The 27,290-nt window shown below is 28.0% G+C and overlaps 1 protein-coding gene and 1 long non-coding RNA gene across 2 annotated transcripts in view; both read left to right on the plus strand.

Annotated features, from left to right (window-relative positions):
* Positions 1-3,775: 3,775 nt before the first annotated feature.
* The window catches only part of LOC135927526 (uncharacterized), a 52,660-nt gene continuing 29,145 nt past the window's right edge, over positions 3,776-27,290 (plus strand). The window contains exons 1-2 of the mRNA XM_065463556.1: positions 3,776-3,867; positions 3,908-4,012. Of these exons, the coding sequence (XP_065319628.1) occupies positions 3,795-3,867; positions 3,908-4,012 (178 nt within the window). The 5' untranslated portion in view covers positions 3,776-3,794. The remainder of the gene's footprint in view (positions 3,868-3,907; positions 4,013-27,290) is intronic.
* Positions 15,313-17,628, plus strand: LOC135922087 (uncharacterized). Its single transcript, XR_010570728.1, has 3 exons — positions 15,313-15,402; positions 15,731-15,817; positions 17,318-17,628. It is a non-coding gene; the product is annotated as an uncharacterized LOC135922087 (long non-coding RNA).

Raw genomic sequence — 27,290 nt, forward strand, 5'->3', positions numbered from 1 at the left:
TATAGAGGATCGGCATTTCTGCAAAATTGTTCAAAAATTTTCTATAGTAGCCAGCCATTCCCAGAAATGTTGATAATTCAGCAGCTGATTTTGGTTCTGGCATATTAATTATTGCTTCAATTTTGTCGTAATTAGCATGAATCCCCTTAGCGTCAATATCATGACCCAGGAACCTCACTTTGTTTTAAAGAACACACTTTTATTAAAATTAGGTATTAGCCCAAACGATGATATTCTATCAAACACTTTTTTTATGTTGTTAAGGTGGGCTTCATCGTTTTTTCCAGTTATAAGTAAATCATCAATATAAAATATGACATCATCCATGTCACCAAAGATTTGATCCATAATCTGTTGAAAAATTGTAGATGAGGTCTTAAGCCCAAAAGGAAGTCTAGTAAATTGGTAATATCCCTTGTGCGTAGATATGGTTAAAATATTTCTGCAACTTTTATCAATTGGTATCTGTAAGAAAGCATTTTAAAGTCAATCTTCGTAAATTTCTTTCCTTCTGAAAGTTTAGCTATTAGATCATTGATTCGTGGTAGAGGGTATCTGAAATCTTCTAGAGCTGGGTTTACAGTGTCCTTAAAATCAGCACAAAGCCTAATGCTCCCATCATCTTTGTAGACAGCGGTAACAGGACTTGCCCATCGGACATCATTCACCGGCTCAATTATCTTATCATGTATGTGTATCCATTTCTTAAGTTCATTGCTAACAAGATCAATCTTTGAATAAGGAATACGTCTAGGCGGTATAATTTTAGGTTGGGCATCTCTTCTTAAATGTAACTTGACACTTGCTTTGTTGATTGGCCCATTAGTCAATTTAGATTCACACTCTTTAATTAATTTTTTTATTTCATCTTCGTAATTAGTGTCAACATTAGCTATAAATTTATTTAAAATATTTTTGAAAGCATTGATTCATGTACGTCCCCACAATATTTTTACTTGATTCGACGACTACCGCTTGTAAACATTTTGAGATACCTTCATAAGTCACTTTGACTTGAGTAGTGCCGATGATTATGATTAAATTTCCGTCATATGCGGTGAGCTTTAGCTCGGATTTCTTAAGATCTCTAATACCAAGTTTTTTAGCCAGACCATGAGGTATAATAGTGTGTTTAGAGCCAGTATCCACTTGCATACATGTAACAATATCGTTCACTTTTAAGGTTGTCATAAATGCGTTATCTTTATCATTAAGCATGTCACCAGATAAGTTGTTAACATTAAAATTATTATCATCTTTGTTCTTTGTAGAGTCAACTTTCTCTTCAATAATTTCTTCAATATTCATATTATAATCATTTTTGTATTGTATTTGCTTTCTAATATTGTTGTCGCCACCTCCAAAATTATTTGAGTTATTATTATATTGTATCTGTTTTCTTTGATTATTGTCATTGCCTCTATAATTATTTGAATTGTTGTAATAAGATTGGTAATTGTTACGATTTCCATCACCGTATTGGATCTGTTTTCTTTGATTATTATCATACCATGTATTATTTCTACCATAATTAGATTGATTATTATTGTTATATTGATTATTATTGTTATAACGATAGTTATTTTAGTTATAATTATCGTGGTATCTCAAATTATTATTACCGTAATTGTATCTAAAATTATTATTATAATTCCCATTTCTATTTCTATTATCGTAATTATTTCTAAAATTATCATCAGGTCTAAAATAATTATTGTTGTCGTTTCTATTTTTATTGTAAAAGTTTTTATCTTTATCAGACTTTTTATCATTGTTTATATAACTTATATCATTATCATCTGACTTAATGCTAATACAGTCCAGTTTCACCCCTAATTCGACCATCTGGTTTAATGTTAAGTCGATATTTTTAGAGAACTTATATTTTATCTTATCATTTAAGGTAGATGTACGTAATTTTTCTTTTAATCTACTGTCGTCCAAAAAATTACATTTTTTATGAAGTTTCGATACTCTTATGTACCACAGCATAAAACTCTCTGATGAGTTTTGTTGAAGCAGATTAAACTTATTAATTAAAATGTTTTTATCTTGCACAGGTAAAAGGTAAGTTAACTTTTTAATCACAATTTTAAGATCTAAAATGTCGGTATCAGAACAAATTGATTTAATATTGTCAAAAACTTCGTCTGATAAATTATTAAGCAAAGTATTTATTTTAATAGAGTCCGATAATGTACTGGTCGAAAAAGAATTTAATATTCTATCTAAATAAATTTCAGTAAGTGGTCCCACTAACTTAGGAATCTTATGTATAAACTTGTTTTATTTCCATTTTTTTATTGGTAAAACATATATGTAAGAAATTATAACATTTAATATTTTAGCAATTTATATTTTGATAAATATGCAAATTAATTCTATAAATTCATTATCATTATATATATAATGCTTCCCATTCAACAATTCAAAGCAACCAATCATATCTCTTAAGTTAATGAATTCAAACGGATCATCTTCCGTTCCACTTATTCTAGAATAATTTACATCACAGTTGTAGGTTAAGTCAAACAAAATGTCATAAATTGAAATATCATGGGGAATATTAATTAATTTGAAAGAGAACATGATATAAAAAAAAAATATCACAATGATTTTACTTTATAAATTCTCCCTTTATATAGAACTAATAATAATTTTTTTTTATTAATCATTTATACCAAAAAAAAATTTATTTTTTAAAAAAAAAATTAATTTCCATAAGGTGAGTTTCTTATACCTATTATGGAGCACCATGAAGAAAATCATGATAAACGTGCCAGTATGTAAAAATGTATTTTTTTATATATATATTTCTTTTTCTTTTCTTAAGGTATATATACATTTTTTTACAAATCAAAATTAGAATACAATATTAAAAAAAACAAAAAGTAAAATATTATAAAATATAAAAAGTAAGGTTACGAAATATAAAAAGTAAAGTTATAAAATTAGATTATAAAAAGTAATAATAAGATTAAAAATTAGAATATAATAACGTAACAGATACATTAAAAAATATTAAATTCGTCGAATTGTTAGATATTAGTAAATTTCAAATATTTAATCAAAATTTCCCAAAATATTTATTAGACAATTTAAATGACACTTATTCTCAATTTTTCGACTTACACAAGCTGGAAACCGAATTAAAGGTAGTGTTTCGTGACGATGAATTTAGAAAGAGAAAAAATGTTTATTAAATACTTGAATTTTTAATTAATACCGATTTGATGAAAAGTTTTAAAGAGTTTTTTAAATTATGCAAATTCATTTTAACTTTAGCTGCAACAACAGGAAGTGCAGAACGGGGGTTTTCATCTTTAAAAATAATCAAATCTTATTGTAGAAACAGAATGAGTCAAAATCGATTATCGAATCTAGCTTTGATTTCTATTGAAAAAAAATTATTGAAAAATTTAAAATCTAGTAATAACCTTTATAATTAAGTACTTGATCATTTTACTCAAAAACAAAGACGAATTCCGTTTTTTATAAATCTTAATTTTTTATGGTTTGACTAATAAATAAAATAAAAAAAATTTTTAATTGCTTCCCTAGTAGTAACCTTGACGCCTCGTCACTGCTATGAATGCTTAATTATTTGTTTTATTTAAAAGAAATAGTAGCCCCTTCAAGTTAGCAGCTGGTCCCTCTACCTGAAAATTCCTGGCTACTGCCCTGAGATCAATAAAATACTTCATGATTAAAATTTCTAAGCTTATAATCTGACAGGTATATTTGACAGATTGCCGATCATCTCTTTTTTGAAAAAGGCATATTCAGTAATTTCAATGCGATCATTATTAAAATATTATAAAAGTATATTTATTTTGCTCGCTTTGATTTTAATCCCGATTATCCTAAGTATAATTTATTTATTTTTTTATTATATATCGTTAACAAGGATCTCAAAGATATCGATATAACCAGACTCATTTAAAATCAAGTTCTTACAGTGTATTCAAACAATATTGCAATCCCTATTTTTATGAGATCAAAGGATTGGAAGGCAAATTTAAAAATCATTATTATTGCCTAATATATTTATTATAAATTATTTGCAGGTATAATTTGATTTTTAAAATAAATGTCAGTTGATAATACAATCAAAATAATTTCCATCACAGGTATGCACTAATAGGTGAATTTTTCTCAATAATTTTTATTGGAAGTTTTTAGGCTTACTTATTGACTTTGGCTATATTATTCTTATAAAAATAATTTTGAATTTTGCTTAATTTTTCTAAAAATTTTGATATTATTTTAAAGTCAACAACTTCTTACTAATCTTTCCTTTAAATTCTTTTTTTCCTGATATAATGTTTATATTTTTGGGGGAGGTGGATGTGTAGAAGAAAAATTTTATTATTAAAAAGATATTTACAAAACCAAGCAAATTTGTGATACCCATACCCCTCCTGGGTATATGCCTGATTTTCAAAATATTTATTTAAATGATATAAATTGATAAAAGATAATACATAATGATAGAATATTAATGAAATTAGACCATTTTATAAGCCACCAAATTTTGGTTCTAGTACATTGATTTTGTTAACTCTTTTTGCCAATTAAAATTACCTTTGTTAAATTATGATTACCTATTGCTAATTTAGATTTTTTTTCTAGGGATTAAGTAAATTGATTTTATATACTCTAGATTTCATTGGATTGCCATTTTTGAATAGGAGTATTGCGAAATCAATGCTTTGGATGATGATCCCAAAAATGAATAAAACTTATTAATGATTTATGTTGTTAAATTTAATAAAATTAACATTTTGAGGATAGCTCAACCAGATTCAAAGATATACACTACCTGAGCCCAGATCATACAGGCCTATTTTGAAAATAATCTTAATTCGTACTAAGTTGGGCCTAAGTTTTAAAAAAAATTGGGGCCTGACCAGGTTGGACTTTAATTTTTAAATAAGATATTAAATTTTGTGAAACAAGTTGATATATTTTAATATTCTTGCAAGAAACAAGGTGCTAATATTTTTTATTTGTAGAATATATTTTTTACAATAAAATTTGATTTTTTTATATTTAAATAAATTTGGGCCATGCTGGGGAAAATAATCTTTATTTTTATTTTATATTGGGCTTTTCAGGACAAATAAAAAAATTTCATTTAGGATAGGGCAGTTTTCAAAAAAAAATTCAAACCAGGCTATGTTTGATAAATAAGGCCCAATGCATATCACTAATATGCTACTTCAATTCGAAAATCGCTCTAACACCTTATCCTCCTTCAGAATTTTTTGCACAACCATCTCCTGTTAAAAGCTTCCTTCTTCATCTCCAGGCATCTAACTTAAAGAGTATAGTCACTTATGATGTAAAGGGGGCCTCCATCATCATTGAGCTTGCCCCACATCAGACAATCCGAGCACCTCTTTAACCTTTTCATTCAAGATAATACTCATTTCATTCCTTTTTACCACCATCCCATTGTAATTCAACATACAATTCTCTGAGCTCTTTCACCCTGGCCCCTGACCATTTCGTCTCTTGCAAGCATATGGCATCGAATCTTTTATTCTTATTATGTTCACCAACCTGTTACTATTGTCTGTCAACGTTCCAACTAGAGGTGGGTGCGGGCTGTGAAATTAGGCATGACCCATTGTGTCACGGTGGGTCATGGCGTGAGTGTGAATAAATTTTAAATTCCAAAGCGTGACGGGCCTTCCCAAAATTTTCCCTGGGCGTGATTGGGCTTGAACATAAATTTCCCGTGAATCACAGAAATTTTAATTTTTTAAATTGTTTTTTTATAAATATAATTTTATAATTATATTATATATTTTCTTAGTTAATTTAGTTCTTTTTTAAAAAAGAATAATTTATGAAAACTAAAAATCTTCCATATTTTATAAACAACATCCGGTATCATTTAGTTAGTTCTATTTTCTTTTTATGTTTAGGTGTTTTTTGTCGCGAGACTTTATGCAATTTTGTTTAAACTTTTTACAGAAAATTCAGATTTTATTTATAAAGATCTTCAATCTTTAAATACAACAGAAAGTGAAGGATTTTACAAGCTAGGCCAAGAGATAAATGTTGGTGTTACATATGGATAACAAAATATAAAAGTTGTGAACCGGAAAACTCTCATGAATACTATAGGTCCAAAAATATACCATGAAATAAAATTTAAGATTAAGTGATCAATAATAATTACTTGTCCATAATCATTGATATTTGGCGGATGACTATAAAAATCTAAGTTTTTTTAACCATTATAGGATATATTATCATTAAGGATTTTAAATTAAAAATATTTGTTTTGGCCACAAGGGCAATGGATGAAAAAAACGTCAAAATTAAAAGTGTAATCAATTCAATTTTAGGAGAATATACAGAGAAAATACTTAAATAAATATGATGTGAGTGATAACAGAGTAAATCTTATAAGTGCATTCAAAGATGACGAAACGCTTGCATGTATATGCCATATACTAAATAATATTATGCATTATATTTTTGACAATTGTTTAACTGAAATAACCATAAATATAAATTATGTAAAAAAAATAGTACAATATTTCAAATAATCTACAGCTATTAGCAAACTAAGCACCCTTAAACAAGATGTAATAGCTAGAATAACTAGATGGAACTCTGTATATATCATGATACAGAGTTTCTTAAAATCATATTCTGAAATATAGGTGTACTTGTTTAGCAAGCAAAAATTAAAGATTAGCCACAATTGATATCAGCATCATACACAAGTTAGATAAATTTTTATCAATATTTAAAGAATGCTCGGATAATCTGAGAGCAGATTCTCGTCCCAAAATAAATGAAGTTTGTCTATGGGAAAAAATTAATAAAATTTTGTTAACCTTCTGAACGTGATACAATAATAATCAAAACCTTAAAATACAGAACAAGATTTCTTTTAAAAGATTATTATGCAGCCACTACATAAGGTAGGCTAAATTCTAGATCCGAATTTCAAAAGACTTAATAAATGATATATATAAAACAATCTTAAAAATGCTAAATGATATAAAACGTATATTCTAAATGGTCAATACCAACTATTCCTAATTCATCCTACACTCATAAAAGACCATATATTCTAAATTAAAAATTTAGAGAATTTCTAGATGATTCTGATGAAGCATCAACATCACCGATGAAAGCTGTGAGGATGAACTTAAAAGATTCATATAAGATAAATAACAAGACAATATTTTGAAGTTTTGGAAGCAGGAATATTCATTTCCTTTTTTCAGAAAATTATCGAGTAAAATTTTGTCAGCTACAAGTTCGGCTTCTTGTGAAAGGTTATTTTCTGTAGCCAATCTCTTATTAGAGGAAAGGCATACACAATTAAAAAAAAAATGGACATTCTTCTTTTTCTAAATAAATTTCGATTTATATATTGTATTTATTTTTGTTATTAATATGGATTATGAAATTAGAGAAATAAATAGAATGAATTCAAAAAAGTGTGAAATTATAGCAATAGTTTTGAAAAATTTAAAAACACCGTGAATTTTCGGGCGTGAATCAAAATATTGCTTGTCGTGAGCGGGCGGGTCGGGTCGAAAATTTTTTAGTGGTAAGCGTGAATGGGCGTGAATTTTTTTATAGCCACCGTAAGCGGGCGGGCCATGAATAAAAAATTAGGCCCGCCATTAAATTACGCGTGACCCATCATGTCACGGTGTAAGTGTGAATAAATTTTAAATTAATAGGCGTGACAGACCTTTCCAAAATTTTTCCTAGGTGTGATCGGGCGTGAACATAAATTTCTTGTGAATTATGGAAGTTTTAATTTATAAAATTGTTTTTTTTATAAATATAAATTTGCAATTTTATAATTATAATATATATTTTCTAATTTAATTTAGTTCTTATTTTAAAAAAGAATAATTTCTGAAAACAAAAATCTTCCACATTTTATAAACAACATCCATTATCATGCCATAAGTTCTATTCTTTTTATGTTTAGGTGTTTTATCGCGAGACTTTTTCTTAAATTTTGCTTAAACATTTTACAAAAAAGTCAGTTATATTTTATTTGTAAAGATCTTCGATCTTTAAATGCAACAGCAAGTGAAGGATTTTACAAGCTAAGTCAAGATTTAATAAATGTTAGTTTTACATATGGACAACAAAATATAAAAGATATATTTGTGAGCAGGAAAACTCTCATAAAATTGAAATTAAGATTAAAAGTATGTTCAATAATAATTACCTATCATAGCCACTGATTTTTGGGCGAATGACTATAAAAATCGAAGTTTTATAACCATACAGGACATATTATTATTAAGATTTTTGAATACATTTGTTTTTTCCATAAGGGAAATGGAAACAGGCGTCAATCTTAAAAGTGTAGTCAATTCAATTTTAGAAGAGTGCACAGAAGTATAAAATTATTTAAATAAATGTATAGTTGTGTGACTGATTATGGAGCAAATCTTATAAGGCATTCAAAGATGACGAAACGCTAGCATGTATATGCCATATTAGTGTTGTTAAAAAGTCGAGTTCACCCGACTCATAGTCTCGAGTCGTTAGTCGAATGAGTCGACTGACTCAAGTCGACTCGAGTCGTGAACTTTAGTTGATTAGAATATGAATAGTTATATGAACTTGGATCGTCAACTTGAGTCGACTGACTCGAGTCGTGAACTTTAGTTGATTAGAATATGAATAGTTATATGAACTTGGATCGTCAACTTGAGTCGACTAGAGGACCAATAATTCAAATTAGTTATTATTAATTAAAATATTTTTTCTATTATTTACACTTTATACTTTCAACTTGAATCGACTCGAGATATGAACTAGAGGACGAATATTTCATAATTACCTTGGATTAAAAAATAATTTTTATTTTCGATTTTTTTTAAAATGAAATTAAGAATCTGTAAATTATACATTTGTACATGAATTATTAAAATCAAAATTATTATTTTATATATATTTGTATATAAATCTGATATCAGCTCAATAAATTTTTTAGCCCAGTTTCTATAGTGAGATACATTTGTAAATGTATCTGTATCTAAAAGGGTTTAGACGATGTATTTAGTAATTTTAAATATGGCTAACTCAGTATTTTATCCAAAAAATATGACGCAAAGATTTTGCTCATAGATGGCAAATAAAGTTTTGACATCTATTCACAAAATCTCAAGCATTTTTAATAATCAGTTTAAATGGGGATATTTTGTATAGATGTATCTCTATTTAAATCCATTTTTAGATGATGTATCTGGAACAATTTTAAAAGTATCTTTAACAACTCTATTAATCATCAAGGACAAGGTAGCATAAAAAATTGTATTCCTATTAGAGATCTGTAAAACACGGCCTAGCTCGGGTATATTTATTTTTTAAATTAATTACATTTAAATTAATATATTTTTTAAGACAAATTTTTTTTATATTTTTCATCATATACAACATAATTTCTTTTTATTACAGTGAAACGAGTGTTAATAATAAACTTACAATAAAAGAGGGTAAACATAATAAGATTTTATTTTAATTTACACATATTGAAATTAAATATGGACAAGCAATTAACAAGATTAATCGTTTTTAAATAATAAAAAGAAAATATATAATTTGTGATGAAAAATGAAAATTTTTTTTTTGATATTTGAGAATGCTCAAGTAAAATTTTTGATTAAATTTCATCTAAAAATTCTAGATCATTTTTTGTAAAAAGTCTTTTTAATATTTGAAAATATTTTAGAATTTCTTAAATATAATCTATTTTATAATTTTGTATCCATTTATTTCGATAAAATATAATACTATAAATTTTTATAATGACTTTGATAAAATAATTAATACATAAAAAATATAATATAATTTATCAAAATATTCCATTGTTCCACGAATTTGATGATGGTACCTTTTTAGAAATTAAAAGAGTTATTATAATTATTAACACAAATCAATTATAAGGATTATCTAATTAATCAGTTGCCCACGATAGCTTAACTCCAAATAACTTTGCATGTGATTGTAAAAGTTAGTAAAATAATAAGGAATAAATCCGTGTAAGAGCTGAAATATTGATTGTTCGATATTTATTTTTCAAGACTCCAAAAAAATTTTCGATGGCATTTTGTTGAGGTGAATATAGTGGTAGGTATTCAATCCTATCTTTATAAGCATCGATAAGATAGCTTTTATGGATAGATGCATTATCCATTACAATAATTGCATCTAGTGGTAAGACACTGATAAGTTCTGTCATAAAATCACGGAATAATAACCCATTATAAGCTCCTTCGATTATTTTATAAAGGATTACCCATCCAATTCCAATTGTACAAAGTATGCTTAACGGACATTGTATCGCGCCCAGGCGTAGACATGCATGTTTATTCCACTTTCATCTAAGAGATATAATTTCTCTTGGGACATTTAAGATCTTTACACAATAGATTTGACGAATATTAATTGCCCCGGGAGTATTTATTCTATCAGGATCCTTGCTAGCTCTTTTTTTCGACCAACCTATATTTTTAATATATTTACTAATTGTTGTTTTCATTTTTGGACTACCAGGAGGCAAATTTTCTATTATCTCCTGGATAGTAAGAGTGTTATTTTTCATTAATAAGCTATGTATCTTTTAATTATGGAAGAATCTTTTTTCTTACTTCCTCTTTTTTAAATATTGTATTCTTTTAAAGGATCTCCATTTATATCGGTGAATGTGTCCCGTCTAAATCTATGGACCGATGCTGTAGACATTTCGACGTATTTTGCGATGTCTTTAATTTTCATTTGTTCTTTTTCAGGCATAGATAAGATTTTAGTAACTATATCTATTTTTTCTTTATTCTAATATTTGTGTATTCTTTTTGGTCATCGAATTTTCGACGAAGATTGGGAGTTTTCATTTAAATTGGAAAAATTAGTATACTATTGGACAATAAAGATTTTATATTAAACTATTAATAAATATTTTTATAACACATTTTATTTTTATAACACATTTTTTTATTTTAAATTAAATTTTCAACACATTTCTTTTCAACGATTAATTTTGTTAATTAATTGCTTGTCCATATTTAATTTCATATGTATTAAATTAAAATAAAATCTTATAAGGTTTAGTTTACTACCTTTTATTGTAAGTTGATTATTAAAAATCTTATTTTCTTTACCCCTAATAAATTTTTAAATATTTGATCTTACAGTTTAACATAACAAACGAAAATCGCGAATCCATATTTCTTAAACAAAAACTTCAACTAGAAATTTTTAAACACAATTATACTTTTTTTAGGTACATAATATATTCATTATTAAATTAAGCTCTTTTTAGAGCCTTTATAATATATAATATATATTTATTTTTATTTAGTAATTTTATATATTTTTATATACTTGTTTTAATATTTTAGTGTTTTTCATTTTTCTAAATTTATAAATTAAATAATAACAACTTTAATAATAATGATAATACTCGTTTGCATTTCACTATAATTAAAAATTATGAGGGGGATTATTTTTTTATAAAAAATAATATATATACACAGGGTTTCGAACCGAACCGCCAAACTGGAATGAACCGTTATGATTTTCTGAAGGGTAACCTTAACCGGACCGTTATAAAGAAAATATAAAAAGAGCAAACCGAACCGTTATAAATATTTTGAACCGGTTAAAAACGGTTTTAAAAAATAATTAATTTGAAATTATTAACCTAAATTTGAAATTTTAATTTTCCGGGGGTATTTTTTAAATTGGTGATTTCTTTTCAAATTAAATATTTTTATATTATCTACATTATAATCAATACCAAGTTTATTGTTTTTTTCTTTAAATACTTATTTTATTAGAGATTAGGCAAATTATCTGTTAATTAGATAAGATATGTTTAAATCACACATAATTATTCTTGGCTAAATTAACAAGTTTATATATATAAGTTATTAATAAGCTTTTATAATAATTTAGGAAAAAATTAAATAATTCTACTATTAATAACTAACATCTAATAGAAATCAAACTTTTTACATTCATTTTTATATTATATGGTTTATTTTTTATCTAATTATAAAAACTTGGTTCTATGAATTTAAATAACAATAAAAATTTCTTTTATTTTTTAAAAATTATATATATTTAAAATAACATTTAAACTATTTGTAAAATAAAATTTATACAAAAACTATATTAAATAAAATAATAATTAAACATTTAATTAGGTATCAACGGGGCTTATAGACCCATGTATGGATATGCAGTTAGAACGGCAGATTTCAGTTGATATTATCTGTCGAAGGTAGAAGCCTTCTTTTGGATCACCTGTGATTAAGCGTAACCTTTGCCCTATTATTTTGAAAAATTTTAGGGCTTGGGGTCCAAATGATCCACAGGTATCTGAGACTACCGGAACAAACAAAACATTATTAAGGTTGCTATATTTGTTTGTTTTTGTGTTTTCGGCTTTCGTGATAGAGTTGGAAGAAAAGGATTTGGCAAAACGATCCACGCAAGTATACCCAGGCGAGAGGTAGACCTTGGTTCCTAGGGACTTGCGTCATACCTTCTGGTCTGGTTTGATTGTCAGGGCGAGGCCAGATGGTTCCGGTGGAGGGAATATTTGAGGATTTCAAGCTTCTGTTGATGATTGAATTGATAGCATGGTGTCTGGGTAATCTGCCCTTTCATTCATTTTTATATTATATGGTTTATTTTTTATCTCATTATAAAAACTTGGATCATAGAATTTAAAAGACAATAAATAAAATGATCCGCAATATTTTAATGATATAATAATTTTTTATTTTTTTTAAATTCAGAATTCTAATATTCATTTAGGTCATTATAAATTATATTATTAAAATAATATTTTTAACATTTGAAGAAAGAGAGATAGCCAGAAAACATCTTTGTAAAACTTGGAACTTGATACAAAGTCTAAATAATCAGAATATTGAAATTCTAAATACTATGCCTACGTGTTCGCATTTGAAAGATAATTTAGATGATGATTTTTAAGATTTATTAAAGTCGCATGAAAGTCTTAATAAGAATAATTCTCAGGGCATAGAAAATTAAAATAGAATATATAATTCGGATTAGAAAAAGATACTAATCTTTTGAATTATTGGGAAAATGTAAAGAATAGTATATCAGAACTTTATAAGTTAGCTATAACTGTGCTAGCAGTTCCAGCTACGCAGGTATCCGTAGAAAGAGCATTTTCTAGCCTTAAGTTTATACTCTCTGCGCAGAGAACTAAATTTAAACCTGAAATATTAGAAAATATTTTAGTTATCCGTTCTAATTCTCTTTTTAAACATAAATAGTATACATTTTATTATATTTATGCGTTATTTTATTCATCATTGTATTTACGCAGATTTGTTTTTATCTTATTTATTTATAATATAAAAAATTAATTTGTCTAATTTATATTTACTAAGTTTAATAAAAATATCAATTAGATTATCATGGTTAAATTAAATAAGAAATTATAAATTGAAAAGATTTTTCTCTAAAATTAATATATACATGGTTAATGATTAATTTTTTTTTAAATCAAATTTATAAAAACCGGAACAAACCGAAAAGAACCGTTATAAATTATAAACCGAACCGATATGAATTTTTTTTAAAAAACCGAAATGAAACAAAACCTTTATAAAATTTTAAATTAAAACCGGAACAAACCGAACCGTTATGCTTAACGGTTCGATACCCTGTATACATATTGTTACTAAAAGAAATGTAGGGAAAGTTATATATTTCAGGGACCTGCAGAGGTACCATTTGCACGGCCCGGTCCGGATTTTTTTTCAAAAATTTTTTACGGCTCGGCCCGGGTTTAAAAATTTTAGGCCCGGCCTGAATATTTAAAAAAATTTCTTGGGCCCGGCCCGGATTTTTTTTTAAAAATTTTATTAGGCCCGGTGTAACGTGTGAAAGTGATCTATGAGATTTCGAAATCTCACGCAATCAAAATCCCACGGATGGGTTGTGAGATTTTGATTTAAATGGCCCCCAATGTTTTTGAAGCTATAAATCTAAAGCAATCCAGAAATAGAATGAAGACTTTCAATCAAACCATATTAAAATAAGCTTTTATTTGATACCCATATCAAAAAATTATTTTTTATACCCCCCCCCTCTCCATTAACCCCCTCCCATACCAAGTCATCCCCATCAAGACCATGAATGAAGACTTCCAGTCAAATATTAAAATTAGCTTTTATTTGATACACATATCAAAAAAATTATTTTTTACACCCCCTCCCCTCCACAGACCAAGTCATACCCATCAAGACCAAGTATGAAGACTTTCAGTCAAACCATATTAAAATTAGCTTTTATTTGATATCCATATCAAAAAAATTATTTTTTACACCCACCCCCAGACCAAGTCATATCCATCCAGACCAAGAATTAAGACATTTTTTACACCCCCCCCCACCCGACCAAGTCATACCCATCAAGACTAATGGAGACTTTCAGTCAACCCATATTAATATTGGCTTTTATTTGATACCCATATCGATATTTTGTGTTGATAAAAATATTTCTGAACCCCCAAGACATAGACCTCCAGTTGAATAGATCTTTTGGTTAGCTATCGATTGATACCCTATATTAGACATATCTTATTTCATAAAGTCAATAAAAACAACATTGAAAATTAATACATAACAATTAAATTAAAAACGAAACGCGCGCAAAACGATAAATTCCTCTTTATCACGATTAAAACGTGATGATACCGTATTACATTCCTTAATTTAAAACCTAATTTTTTTTATTTAAATACATTGACGATTCATTCATTAAAAGTGTATATTCATTCATTAAAAGTGTACATCAATGCAAATCAGCTGGAGACACCATCTTTTATTAAAATTTTAAACGAGAGCCTAATTTATTCCTATATCTGATGCAAACTTTATTAAAGAATTACCGGATCATCGAGATAATAAGGAGCAAGTTATCAATTTAATAGTAGTTTTTAACATGAGAATAATTACTATATGTGTTACCACCAAAATGGCGGGTCCAGCTGATTTGCTTTTAATTACACTTAAAAATGCGTTTTAATGAATGAATCGTCAGTCTAGGTATTATATATGTCATTGATTACGATTAGTACATAATACCATTTTAAAAAAATTTCAACTTTTCTAAAATAAAGTTTTTATTTGTTATTGCTTAAGTGGTATAAAGTGAAAACTCGTGACAAATTCCTTATAAGAAAATTGATATTTAACTAAGTTTAAAATATCCGATATTTAATATTATATAAAACTATATCTAATATTCAATTATTTGGTTTATATTAAAGGCAATTTCATTAAATATATGGACCTAGACCGGCCGTCGATATTTATGATCATGCCAAAAACAACGCCATTGAAAATCACGCCGGTTTAATAAATAATTTTAAAATCATTTTCTTTAATGATTGGTCAAAATTGTATAATTATATCAGGAAAAGTCTTAAATACAATAGATATTGGATGTGCAGATCTTGATAGCATTGATCCATATCCTGATTGTATGATATTAACATTAATGCCCCTCAATTTCTTTTCCCCCTTTTAGCCACCTTTTCTGGTGGTAAGCTCATTCACTATCTATCTCCACTTTATTATTAATCTAATTTATATTTGTATTTCTGATCGATTATATTTGTATCAATCACCGGTGTATCGCTACTGGAATATCAATCACGATGGATCCATTGTATTGGTAGACATTGAGCTAGAGCGGCTCCCGAGGTCACCATCGTCCCATCATCTTAGCGCTGGCCAAGAAATCGTCATCTGACCCACGAATTCAGGTGGCCGTCTTTTTTGGTTTATTGGACAAGTATCTTAGCACCCGGCTGTCCAAGCCTGTCGGTGACCGTGGTGGCATTCAGCCATCCATCATAGAAGAAAAACCCGAAAATTTTTAGTTCCTTACCAGGATTGAGCCTGGGACTAGTGTTGTTAAAAGGCTTATTTTGAGCCGATTTTCTAAAACGGCTAACTCAATGTTTTAGCCAGAAAAATTAGGCCTAAGCCTCGAGATTTCGTTAATATATGTCTAGACCTTTGTTCCTTCTATGAGCAAAATCTTCAGGCTTGCGTAATATTTTTCTGGATGGAATATTGAGTTAGCCGTTTTTAAAAATCGGCTCAAAACGAGCCGTTTAACAACACTACCTGGGACCTTCGGTTTACAAGCATATATCACACACCACTGGGCCACCCCGGCGATATTAATGCCCCTCAAATGAGAACATAAAAATTAAATGTCCCAACCAGATGGCATAGTATATTAATTATGCTAGAAAGTATAGCTAGCTAATAAAAATTAATTAATAATAGATTGAAAAGAATTGAAAAACATTTTTCATAATATGAATCGGATTTCATAGAGGAAATATTAATGTATATTTTGAAATTTAAATAAACATTTGAATTTCTATCTTCACAAACAGGATCATCAGAAGTGAAATAGAAACACATTTAATAGTGAATGATAGAGATAGCTCCGAAATTATTTCACTAAAGAAATATTTTTAAAAAACTAGTGTAAGATTTCCTGTTTACGATATCAAAGTAATATTATGTAAGTATTTTTATTTACTTTTTCTTTCAAAAATTATCTATGTGTTGGTTCTTCCCAAAAACCCATTCTTTCAAAAATAAAAATTGTATCAAAATATATGATAGAGCAAAACTGCATATTATTTGAATTTACTATTAAGTATCTTAAACTTATAGATCATTTTGATATTGTATTAGTAAATAGAGAGATTGAAAACTAAGAGGAAATATCAAATACAAATTATTTGGCAAGTTCAGAAAAAAATATTCTACATCATGCACAAATTAAGATTTTAAATGACTAGAACAGTGTTAGATTTGGACCGATGGGTCCCCCCGTCAGATTGGGAAATATACAGTCCGAGATCGGGGGTCCGAGATGGTCGATGACGGGATCTTGGGGGCCGGGTTTCATCGATTTTGTCATGGAATCAATCGGACAACGTAGTGGAAATAATATTTTCAAAGTTTATTAAACAACTTAAAGTCGATGTTACAAAGTAAAAAAAATCAAAATCATCCAATAATTAATCAAAAAAAATGTATATAAATTTCACAATCAAAAGAAAATATTTAATGGTCCAGAAAAAGGTATTTTTCCAACCTTTATAATTTTTAAAACAAAGAGAAAAAAAGAGGTTGTTATATAATCGCGATACAATCATTCTTGAAACTGGTTAGAACCAGTTTCAAAGGCAATATAAAAATAAAGTATAATATCAATTTCATAACAAAAAAAAAGGAAGATGGGAAAACAGAAGAAACAAGTGGAGAAAAAAACGTAAAGAAAAGAAATAAGTTATACGGGACAAGTGGGGATATAGAACATAACAAACAGAAATGTCATATTCTTCTCGAAAAACGTCACTTACAAGATATGGATATTCTATTTTTAGAGAGAAAAGAGGATCGAACTTCGGAATCTTTCCAAGCTAGCCATTCTTTGTGTTTCAGCAACTAGCACACATAGAGAAAGAGTTTTCTTTACCTCTGGATTAGCTCCGAATTCAATGAGGTCATCCTTATGTATAGCAAATTTAAATAAAATTACTTTTATACATGATAACTATAAAATTACAAGTTTGAATTTATAATTAATTTTCTTTACAATAAAGATCTAAAAAATATGGCGACAAATATCTGTAGTTGTATATTAAAATTCGTTTTTCTTTAAAAAATTCAATTAAAATATATCTTAGAAATTTATATCTATGATCGATATACACCGTTGACGTGGCTAAAAAGTGGCGCGCCTCCGGCCATCGATTAGATTTATCAGCGCACAGGTCTTACTATAAATGATGCTATTTGCTGAATATGTCTTAGCGAATTTTAAAAAAAAATGAATCTACATATTTTAAAAAAATAGATTAACTAAAGACAAGTGAGTATAAGTAATATATAAATTTAAAAAAATTATTTTCTGAAGGGCACTCTTATTTATAATATTGGTAGGAAGATATTTAACCCTTCTTAGGGGTTTTATATTATCCCACACCTTTGGAAATTACAATAACAATAAAACTCTATTTATTATTTTGATCCGGTTTTTGGTTGTTTTATAATTTTGTCTAAACAAATATTATTCAAAATTTGGTATATTTTTGATAAGTATTATTTGAGATATCACTGAATTATTTATCATCAAATCAAACGAGATTCTTTGCAAAATAAATTCTATGATTTATTTGGTGTCAAAATAATCTTTAACTTGGAAGATATAAAAAATTTAGATTTTAATTTTTATTGAGTTTAGACGACCTAACGAATAACTAAAAAGTCGAACCGGTATCTATAAAGTGTATGAAATATAAAAATGTTTTTTCAGGTTCTAAAATATTTGCAAAATTTATATCAAATCTAAGCTCTAATTTATCTATTTATGATAGAACTGTTTAATAAACAACTTAAGAAAGTTGCATCAAAAATAAAATAAAGCTAATGGAAATTAAAAGTTAAAAAAACAGCTTTGGAGACGAACCCTTAACCACATGATGTTTGCAATAAGTTAGAAAAAAATCTCGGGTATTCTCTTTGACATATTAATCGATAACACTGTGTGACAAGAAAAATGGGAGAAGAAAATAAAAACAAGTTTTGGTGCAGAATTTGACGCTGAGTTCTAATCCGTTTTCCAAATTTTCCCTATACATCAAGTTTTAAAAATATTACCGTATAAAGACAACTTTTCGAAATCTCAAAAATGGTAAAATTTAGGTCTTTATATGGATATTTTTTAAAAAGTATCGAATAAAAATCCCTGAAAATTGGTGATAGTGTTAAACTTATATTTCTTTATAAATTTACTAATTTTTATAATTTTTTATCGATTGGTTTTTGAGAAAAATGGTAAAGAATTTCGTTTTGGGGGTCTTAAGTTTTCAATTTAAATTACTATCAAAATTATTAACTTTAGAAGATAAATTTTATATAATTTTGCTTCAAATATGCTCAAGATTATATATTAATTCTAATTATGTTTCAAAAGTACTCTATGCCATGAAAATTCAACCAAAATCTATAAATTAAAAAAGTCGGTACAGATATTTTCGAACTTTTTAATTTGTACACTTTTATTGAATTTTCTCTGCATAAAGCATTTTTAAAGCAAAATTAAGGTAATATTTATCTTTTTTAGTTGTATTTAGTAATATTTTATGCATTTATGATCAATTTATCTGTACCCACTTTTTTAATTTGTACTCTTTTTGAATTGAGCATTTTTGAAGCAAAATTCATTTAAAATGCAATAATTGGTAATTTTTTTATTTATCTATTTTAGATATATTTAAGAATATTTGTTTTTTTAATCAATTTATATCAAAATATATGATTTCCAATGGAGTACCTTGACCCATAGTATGGGCAATAAATAATAATGCCAAATAACGAGTAGGAAGAAAGGAGAAGAATTATTTTTTTTCCAACTTAATTTTTCATACCCGTAGTATGGGCAATAAATAATAATGCCAAATAACGAGTAGGAAGAAAGGAAAAGAATTATTTTTTTTCCAACTTAATTTTTCATAAACATTTAATTTAATTTACTTTCATTCATTTTTTTTTAAATTGGATTTTAAATATTATTCAAATTCTCTCCTTATCTACAAAAAATTAATGCCGAGGTCCCCTTAAAGTGTGTCTCTAAATTTTGTTACATCTGTGCGGGCTATATATTGCCCGCACAAAAATGTCCAATTTCTCCAATCATTCAAAGGATTTATGAAATTTATTACAATATTCCACTCTGCGATTTGGATAAACCATTTGCCCCTAATTACATATGTAAAACATGTTATAATTCTTTTAATTCATTGGTAAATGGAAAACGGTCATATTTGCCTTATTCGAAACCTGCATTTTGGCACGTAGCAAGAAATCATTCGTGGGATTGTTATTTTTGCTCGATTAGTACATTTGGGTTTAACAAAAAAAATAAGAAGAAAATTCGTTATCCTGAAATTTCATCGGTTGTTTATCCGGTAAAATATAACATGCATACAATAGTTCCTTTTTTAATAGTTCGCAGCTGGAAAAATTACGTTGCCAGGACAATGACAATATTGATTATGAGTATCATCCCGAAGAGTGATTCGCCATTTATGTCACAAGAGCAACTAAATGACATAACCAGAAATTTACAACTTTCAAAAAGAAAGTCCGAATTTTTAGCCTCAAGGTTTAATGATTTTAAAATTTTAAAAAATGGAGTTCGAACTTCATACCGATTCCGTGGAGCATCGTTTAAAAATTTATTCTCTTACGAAAATTTTTTATACTATTCCAATAATCTAGATCAACTTTTTTTACAACTTAATATTCAATTGGTGCCCGATGAATGGCGCTTGTTCATCTATTCAAGCAAAAACAGCTTGAAAGCAGTTTTGCTTCTTAACGGAAATTCTAAGCCATCAATTCCCATCTCCTATTCCAACCAGTTAAATGAATCATATGAAAATATGAAATATTTATTGTCAAAAATAAATTATTCCATTTACGAATTTAAGATATACCGTGTGCAGTGTAACGAAGAGAACGAAAGCCACAATAAATAAATATATTAAATGTAAGCTATATTAAAAAAGATTTTATAAATAAAGGTAAATTTAAAAAATATAGGTTGTTTAAAAATTGAGTAAGGATTTTATAAAAAAAAGAAGTATAATAATAATAAGGAAGGTTTGCTGCAAAAATTAAGATATTTTTTTAGTTGTAGGGATCATTAGAACCGAAGTTATAAACCTTCAAAAAGTGCTAAAAATGACCTTTTTGGCCACTTTAAGCTAAAATAAATAAAAAACCTGACGTGCTAGAAAAAAACTGACAGCGGATTTAGAATATGCATAAAAAACTGTCTTAAAACATGTTTATTTTATTTTCTCCCAAAAAATCAAGTCGAAATTTGTCACAGTGTAATTGATCAAAAAAAAAATTTCTATTATTATTTTGACCATAATAATGTATGTTACATATAAGTCACAAATTGTATTTAACAAGCAATTTTATATATTGGTATGAAATAAAATAAAACAGTTTTTATTTGCATGGAAACATAGTGCACATTGACATTTCGAGCGTTTTACATGTGTAACACCTTTACATAGTGGATTTTTGCACCTTTGACGATTATTCGTCCACTCTGGGAAATGTCCAATTTGATCCGTGCGAATATCTGTAGACGGTACGAAAGACGTAGGCCCCCTTCTTTTTTTTATCTAAATGAAAATATAATACAATAATAAATAAATGATCACCTTCTATTAGGTTTTCGACCATAGAAGAAGGACGTCCGCGTTTCAATTCTATTTTAGCTTCAACTTGACACATTGTTGTGGCTACTTCTTGGCGAAATTCCGATAGAGAAAAAACAGAATTGTCATATGATTTGGTTTTCTCACCTTGAATACGTCGATATAATAACCAGGAATTTACAACTGCCATATCAATAAGGTGTTGGAAGACTCTTATATACCACTTTTTGGATCTGGTTGTATGACAAGCATGGGACAAGCTATATTTAGTCTTTTCTTGGTTTTGCGGTCATATCGTTCAATATGACTGGGGTAATTTCCCGTACAATGTTGACAAAAAGGTTACCGTTTTATTATCTTTCCATACTAAGGATGTTATATCTACCCCTTCAATATTTGCCATGTATTCAAAGGATCACCCTCTGATCTCTTTTTTTATTTTGATCTCTCTAGGAAGCTTACAATTTGGGATCCTATTCCTCCTTACAGTACCAAGACTGTATATACCGATAAATATACTTGAATAGATTTATTATGCCTCTTTTTGTCAAATATAAAGGTTTATTGAGGTGTAGTAATTATCAAAATATAGCCTAAAATTTTGATTTATAGGTTGTTCGGCTTAGACGTACAACAATATTGCTGGACGCTCCTAAATCTGGTTCTGTTGTTGGTTTTCAGAATCATTTTCCTGCCCAGAATATAGTTCAAAATCATAGGCAAATCCTGATACACCTCATAGAATGAAGAATTTAAAGCCCCATTTGTGAGGTTTCATTGGCATATATTGTTTTAAATGTATACGAGCTTTGGTTGAGCAAATTTGCTCATCGATTGATAAGCATTCATTCCTCTTTAGGAATTGTACGAAACCTATCTTGAAAGTGTTTCACAATTGAGACTACTTTTATAAGCCTATTATGGCTTGGTTGACCTTTTGCTATAGAATTATTATTGTCATTAAAATGAAGAATGGATCGAATGCTTTCAAATTTAGTGATAGTCATAGTCTTTTTTATAAGATCATTGCCAATTACATCTTTCCAATATTCTCTTATGGACGGTAATTGGACAATCGACATGAGAATATTAATCCCAATGAATTTCCTTAACTCCATTATAGAAATATTTATAGGTTTGTTAATATTTTTTATTGCTGCATATTTGGTTGATTCGAGAACTGCTAAATCTAGGAAATTATCATTCAAAAAATATGATGAACATTTATAGGGAGTATGTAAAGCCAGTATCTCGCTGGATAAAATGGACTTTCCATTGAATTTTAGATAATTTTTAGGGATATTTAAATTTTTTTCCTTCCATAATATATCTCTTCGTCTATTTATAATAGTAAAATTATCTGAAAATGTTGAATTATCATCCTCATTATCGTGGTCATCTTCTAAAAAATCATCAGAAGAATAATCAGATGAAGAAATCATTTTAGTGTCTTATATGCATCGTACATATATTATCGATTTTGAGATACTCTTTTATTTTCCAAAATCCAAACTTTTATTGTCTTTTTAAAACCAATAAAATAAAAATCAATAATATATTTTATACATTAAAAAAATCAATAATATTTTAATAATAATAAAAAAATAAACATATGCCTAGAACACCTCCCTTATTTTTAAGAGGCATTCTCAGGACACGAATTCAAAATTTTTTTAAAAAAAAACTATTATTCTTTGTAATATGTCAATTTTCATATTGTTGTTGACACCATTAATTGATCGGTCGTATTGTTCATCATTTTTTCATCGTCGAGTTATCGGTCTTTAGCAATTTCGTTAGTACATCATAGCATAATGGATCATTTGCTTTGCATCATCTAAAGTTATCGTATTATCGATCACTAAGTTGGTAGTTAAATGATTGGCTGCATCCGAACTTGAAAGTTGATTATCGCGTCATTGTGGATAGTTTGATAGTTGGTCTTATTATCGCTTATTCTGAATCATTGGTGTAATATTCTCGAAATCATTGTAAATAGAATTTTCCTCAGTCATAATCAACGATTATATTTTTTCTTGAAACAAAATAATCTATCCTTCAATTTTCATTTATTTTTATTATTAATTTAAAATAATTAATATATTTTACCATTTCAATTTTTCACAAACATACCTTTTTAATCGACTCGCGAACTTCTTTTTTTTTAAAAAAATGTACTTTACCATTTTTCAATTTTACTAACAAACTCCCTTATTAACTTTTCTTTTTATTCCAACTTATATTTAATTATTATTTTCACAATAAACAATTAATTTGATCCACCACCACCCTCATTATTTATTTCAAAACATATATTTTCCAAACTTCATTAAATCAACCTCTTGCTGCATAAATTTCATTTTTTCAATAATAATCCATAAGTTGTTTAATTTATTTTTTTCTTTATCGATTCTTCACCAAATAAATTGATTTCTTATCTTAACATGCTATCAATTTAAAAAGTTAACACAATCTACATTACTATAAAATAATTTCAACTTTTCCTTTTATCTCTCAACTGTTTTTTTTAACACAAGAAAAAAAAACTATTAACCACGATATGCTTCACTTAATAACAAATATTTAATAAAACCAAAAAAATGACTTGCAATATACATTTTTGTTAAACCAAACGAATTATCAACATATTCAGTTATATTATCTCATATACTAAGACAATTCTTACTTTTACCTTTACATACTTCTAACTATTCAATTATATATATACATATATACCAAACTATATCTCAGTTTTTTTATGATCCTTAAACAAATATTTTAATAATCATAACTCGAACCGAACAAATATTTTAATAATCACAATTCGAAATGACCCGAACAAATATTTTAATAATCATAACTCGAAATGACCCAAACAAATATTTTAATAATCGAAATCGACTCAGATATTCCTGTCCCAATTAATTTAATAATTAAAATGGTTTAAAATATTTAAATTAAATATAACCTTTTATTCTATTCTATATTTCTAAATTCTATATATATATTTTTTATTCTATTCCACTTATTTCCCCCTTTTTTTTAATTGATCACCATATCTCATTTCTACACTTTTATTTTCCATTACTACTGAACATAATTTATTCCCCAAATTCTCTTTCACCACTCCTTTTTCCCTTTTCCATACATTCTAACCCAAACCAATTGATTCACTATATACTTCACCTGTTTTTCCTTCTCCTGTACCTCCACAATTTCTCCAGGTTTCAACATATCCAAAAACATATTTATTTTTCGACCTAACAATTTTTCCGCAGGCGATTTACCATCTTTGCCTTTAGCATTATTATAATACAACTGCAATACCCATATTTCACTTCGGTTATCTTTAGTTTTCATTAACCAACTTTTAACAATCGCCACCATCCTTTCCGCCTGTCCATTCGAACTAGGATGGTACGGTGGTGTAACTATATGATTTACATTTAAATTGATACAAAATTTTTAAATCCCATACTAACAAATGCTGGACCTCCATCCGATACCATAACATTCGGTATTCCAAATCTCGAAAATATTTTTTTACAAAATTTTATTACAATTTCCGTGGTTAATCCATGTACCTCCACGAATTCTATCCACTTCGAAAACGAATCAACCATTAAAACAAATTTTTTCCCTTCCCACTCGAAAAAATACAAATGAATTCTTTCCCAAGGTTCTTTAGTTCTCGGCCAACTACTATTTTTATCTCTAGGGGGCATATTGGCACAGGCATTACAAACCTCACAATTTTCCCCTAATTTATCAATTTCTTCATTCATCCCGGGCCACCATATGTATTCCCATCCCCATTGTTTCATTTTCGTAATTCCTTGATGACCCGCATGTAAAACATCTAAAATTTTTCCTCTTAAATTACGAGGAATAACCGCTCTATTTCCTCTCATAATACATTTATCTACTATAGTTAATTCCGCTTCCACATTTTTAAATTTCTTTCCCTGATCACTCCATCGTTTTTTCCCAGTAATCCACAATTTTACCAAATTCAATTCTTTATCCTTCATAGTATATCTCTGAATATCCTCCCATTTGGTGGGACTACACTTTAACACTTTAGTTAATATCCTGATAAGAGCTTCCTCTCCATTTTCTTCATCAATTTTCCCCTCTTGTTTCTCATCAATGATTTCTAATCTAGACATAATGTCCAGCAAATGATTCTCTTTTCCCTGCCTATACTTCAACTCCAAATCAAAACTTCCTACCAGCAGTAACCGCCTTTGCAACCGAGGCGACATCATTAACTCCTTATTATCTTTTTTGAAAAGATGTATTAAGGGTTTATGATCTGTGTACACTACAAATTTCCTCCCTATCAAATATTCCCTGCATTTTTGTCAATCCAAAAATAACTGCCAAAGCCTCTTGTTCTATCACCGAATATCTTGTTTCTACGTCTCTGAACACCCTCGAAAAAATATTACCGGTCTCTCTATACCCTCTATCAAATGCAATAAAGCTCCTCCAACACCTTTATTCGATGCATCTACCGCCAAAATAACCTCTAATTCACTGTTAAAACACACTAAAATAGGCTCCTTGCTAATTTGTAATTTTAACCATTCAAACGATAATTCTTGTTCATCTTTCCACTCAAAAGATACATTTTTCCGTAATAACTCATATAAGGGAGCTGCTACCCTTGCAAAATCTTCAATAAATCTATGGTAATAATTTACCATTCCCATAAATGATTGAATCTCCGCCTTATTCATCGGCTTTCTCATATTTGCAATACTTATCAAATTTTTATCCAATGGTTTTACCTTTATTCCATTTATCTTATGTCCCAAATATACCACTTCGGTAACTCCCATAACACTTTTTTCACTACTCGCACGCAATCCTTTAATTTTTATTCGTTCAAAAACCTCTTCCAACCTTCTATTATGTTGTTCTACCGTTATTCCCGTAATTAATACATCATCCATATAATAAAAAACACCTTCTAATCCTTGGAAAACCGCGGCCATTGTCCTTTGAAAAATTGGTGCCGAAACACTTAATCCAAATGGCAATCTACAAAACGTAAACAATCCTTTAAACGTCGTTATGGTCAACAATTTCCTCGTAGATTCTTTCATAGGTAATTGCAAATACGCACATGAAAAATCTATTTTTGAAAAATACTTCGCCCCCTTTAAATTCGCTAAAATCTCTTCAATTCTCGGTAACGGATACTTTACTTCCACAACCCATGGATTTAAAGTTACTCTAAAATCCGCACAAATCCTTAACTTGCCATTAGCTTTCCTCACCGGAACTAATGGAGTCGCCCATTCGCTATATCCAATGGGACAAATTATTCCATCTCTTAACCAATTATCCAATTCTTTTTCCATTTCTGCTCTCCACTCAAAAGGTACCCTCCTAACAGCACAATATTGTGGAATATATCCTTCTTTCAAACGTATATCTACTTCATAATCTACTAAACGTCCCAATTTTTCATCAAAAATTTCTTTATATTTTTCTTTTAAATTAATCATGGCCTTCTTTAACAACACTAAATCCTCGTTTTTTTCATTTTCTATTTTTTTTCTCACCAATTTCACCGGAAAATTTTGTGCTACAAGCAATTTTTCCCTTTCCCAATTCAATTCTTTGTAAATTTCATCACCATTCATATAACTATCCTCCAATCCCATTTTTCTTGGAATCAACTTTTTGTCTACCTCAAAACTAAAATTTTCATCACTTGTTTTCAAAATATTATCCACTTCTACATCCACAAAAATATCATCAACATTCAGATCAATATTTTCCTCAGAATCATATATTACAACTTGTTTATTATTCACACACTCAAGCTCCTCCTAAATCATTTTTTTATTTATAATTATTTCATTTCTCTGAATTTCCTCAAAATTACTTCTCAAATTTTTAATTTCATCAATTTTTAATATTTCAATTTCCGAAATTCCATTTATTTCATTATCAC

This window comes from Gordionus sp. m RMFG-2023, chromosome 1 (assembly GCF_954871325.1).
Source record: "Gordionus sp. m RMFG-2023 chromosome 1, tfGorSpeb1-WG-v2, whole genome shotgun sequence".
NCBI classification, from domain to species: domain Eukaryota; kingdom Metazoa; phylum Nematomorpha; class Gordioida; order Chordodea; family Parachordodidae; genus Gordionus; species Gordionus sp. m RMFG-2023.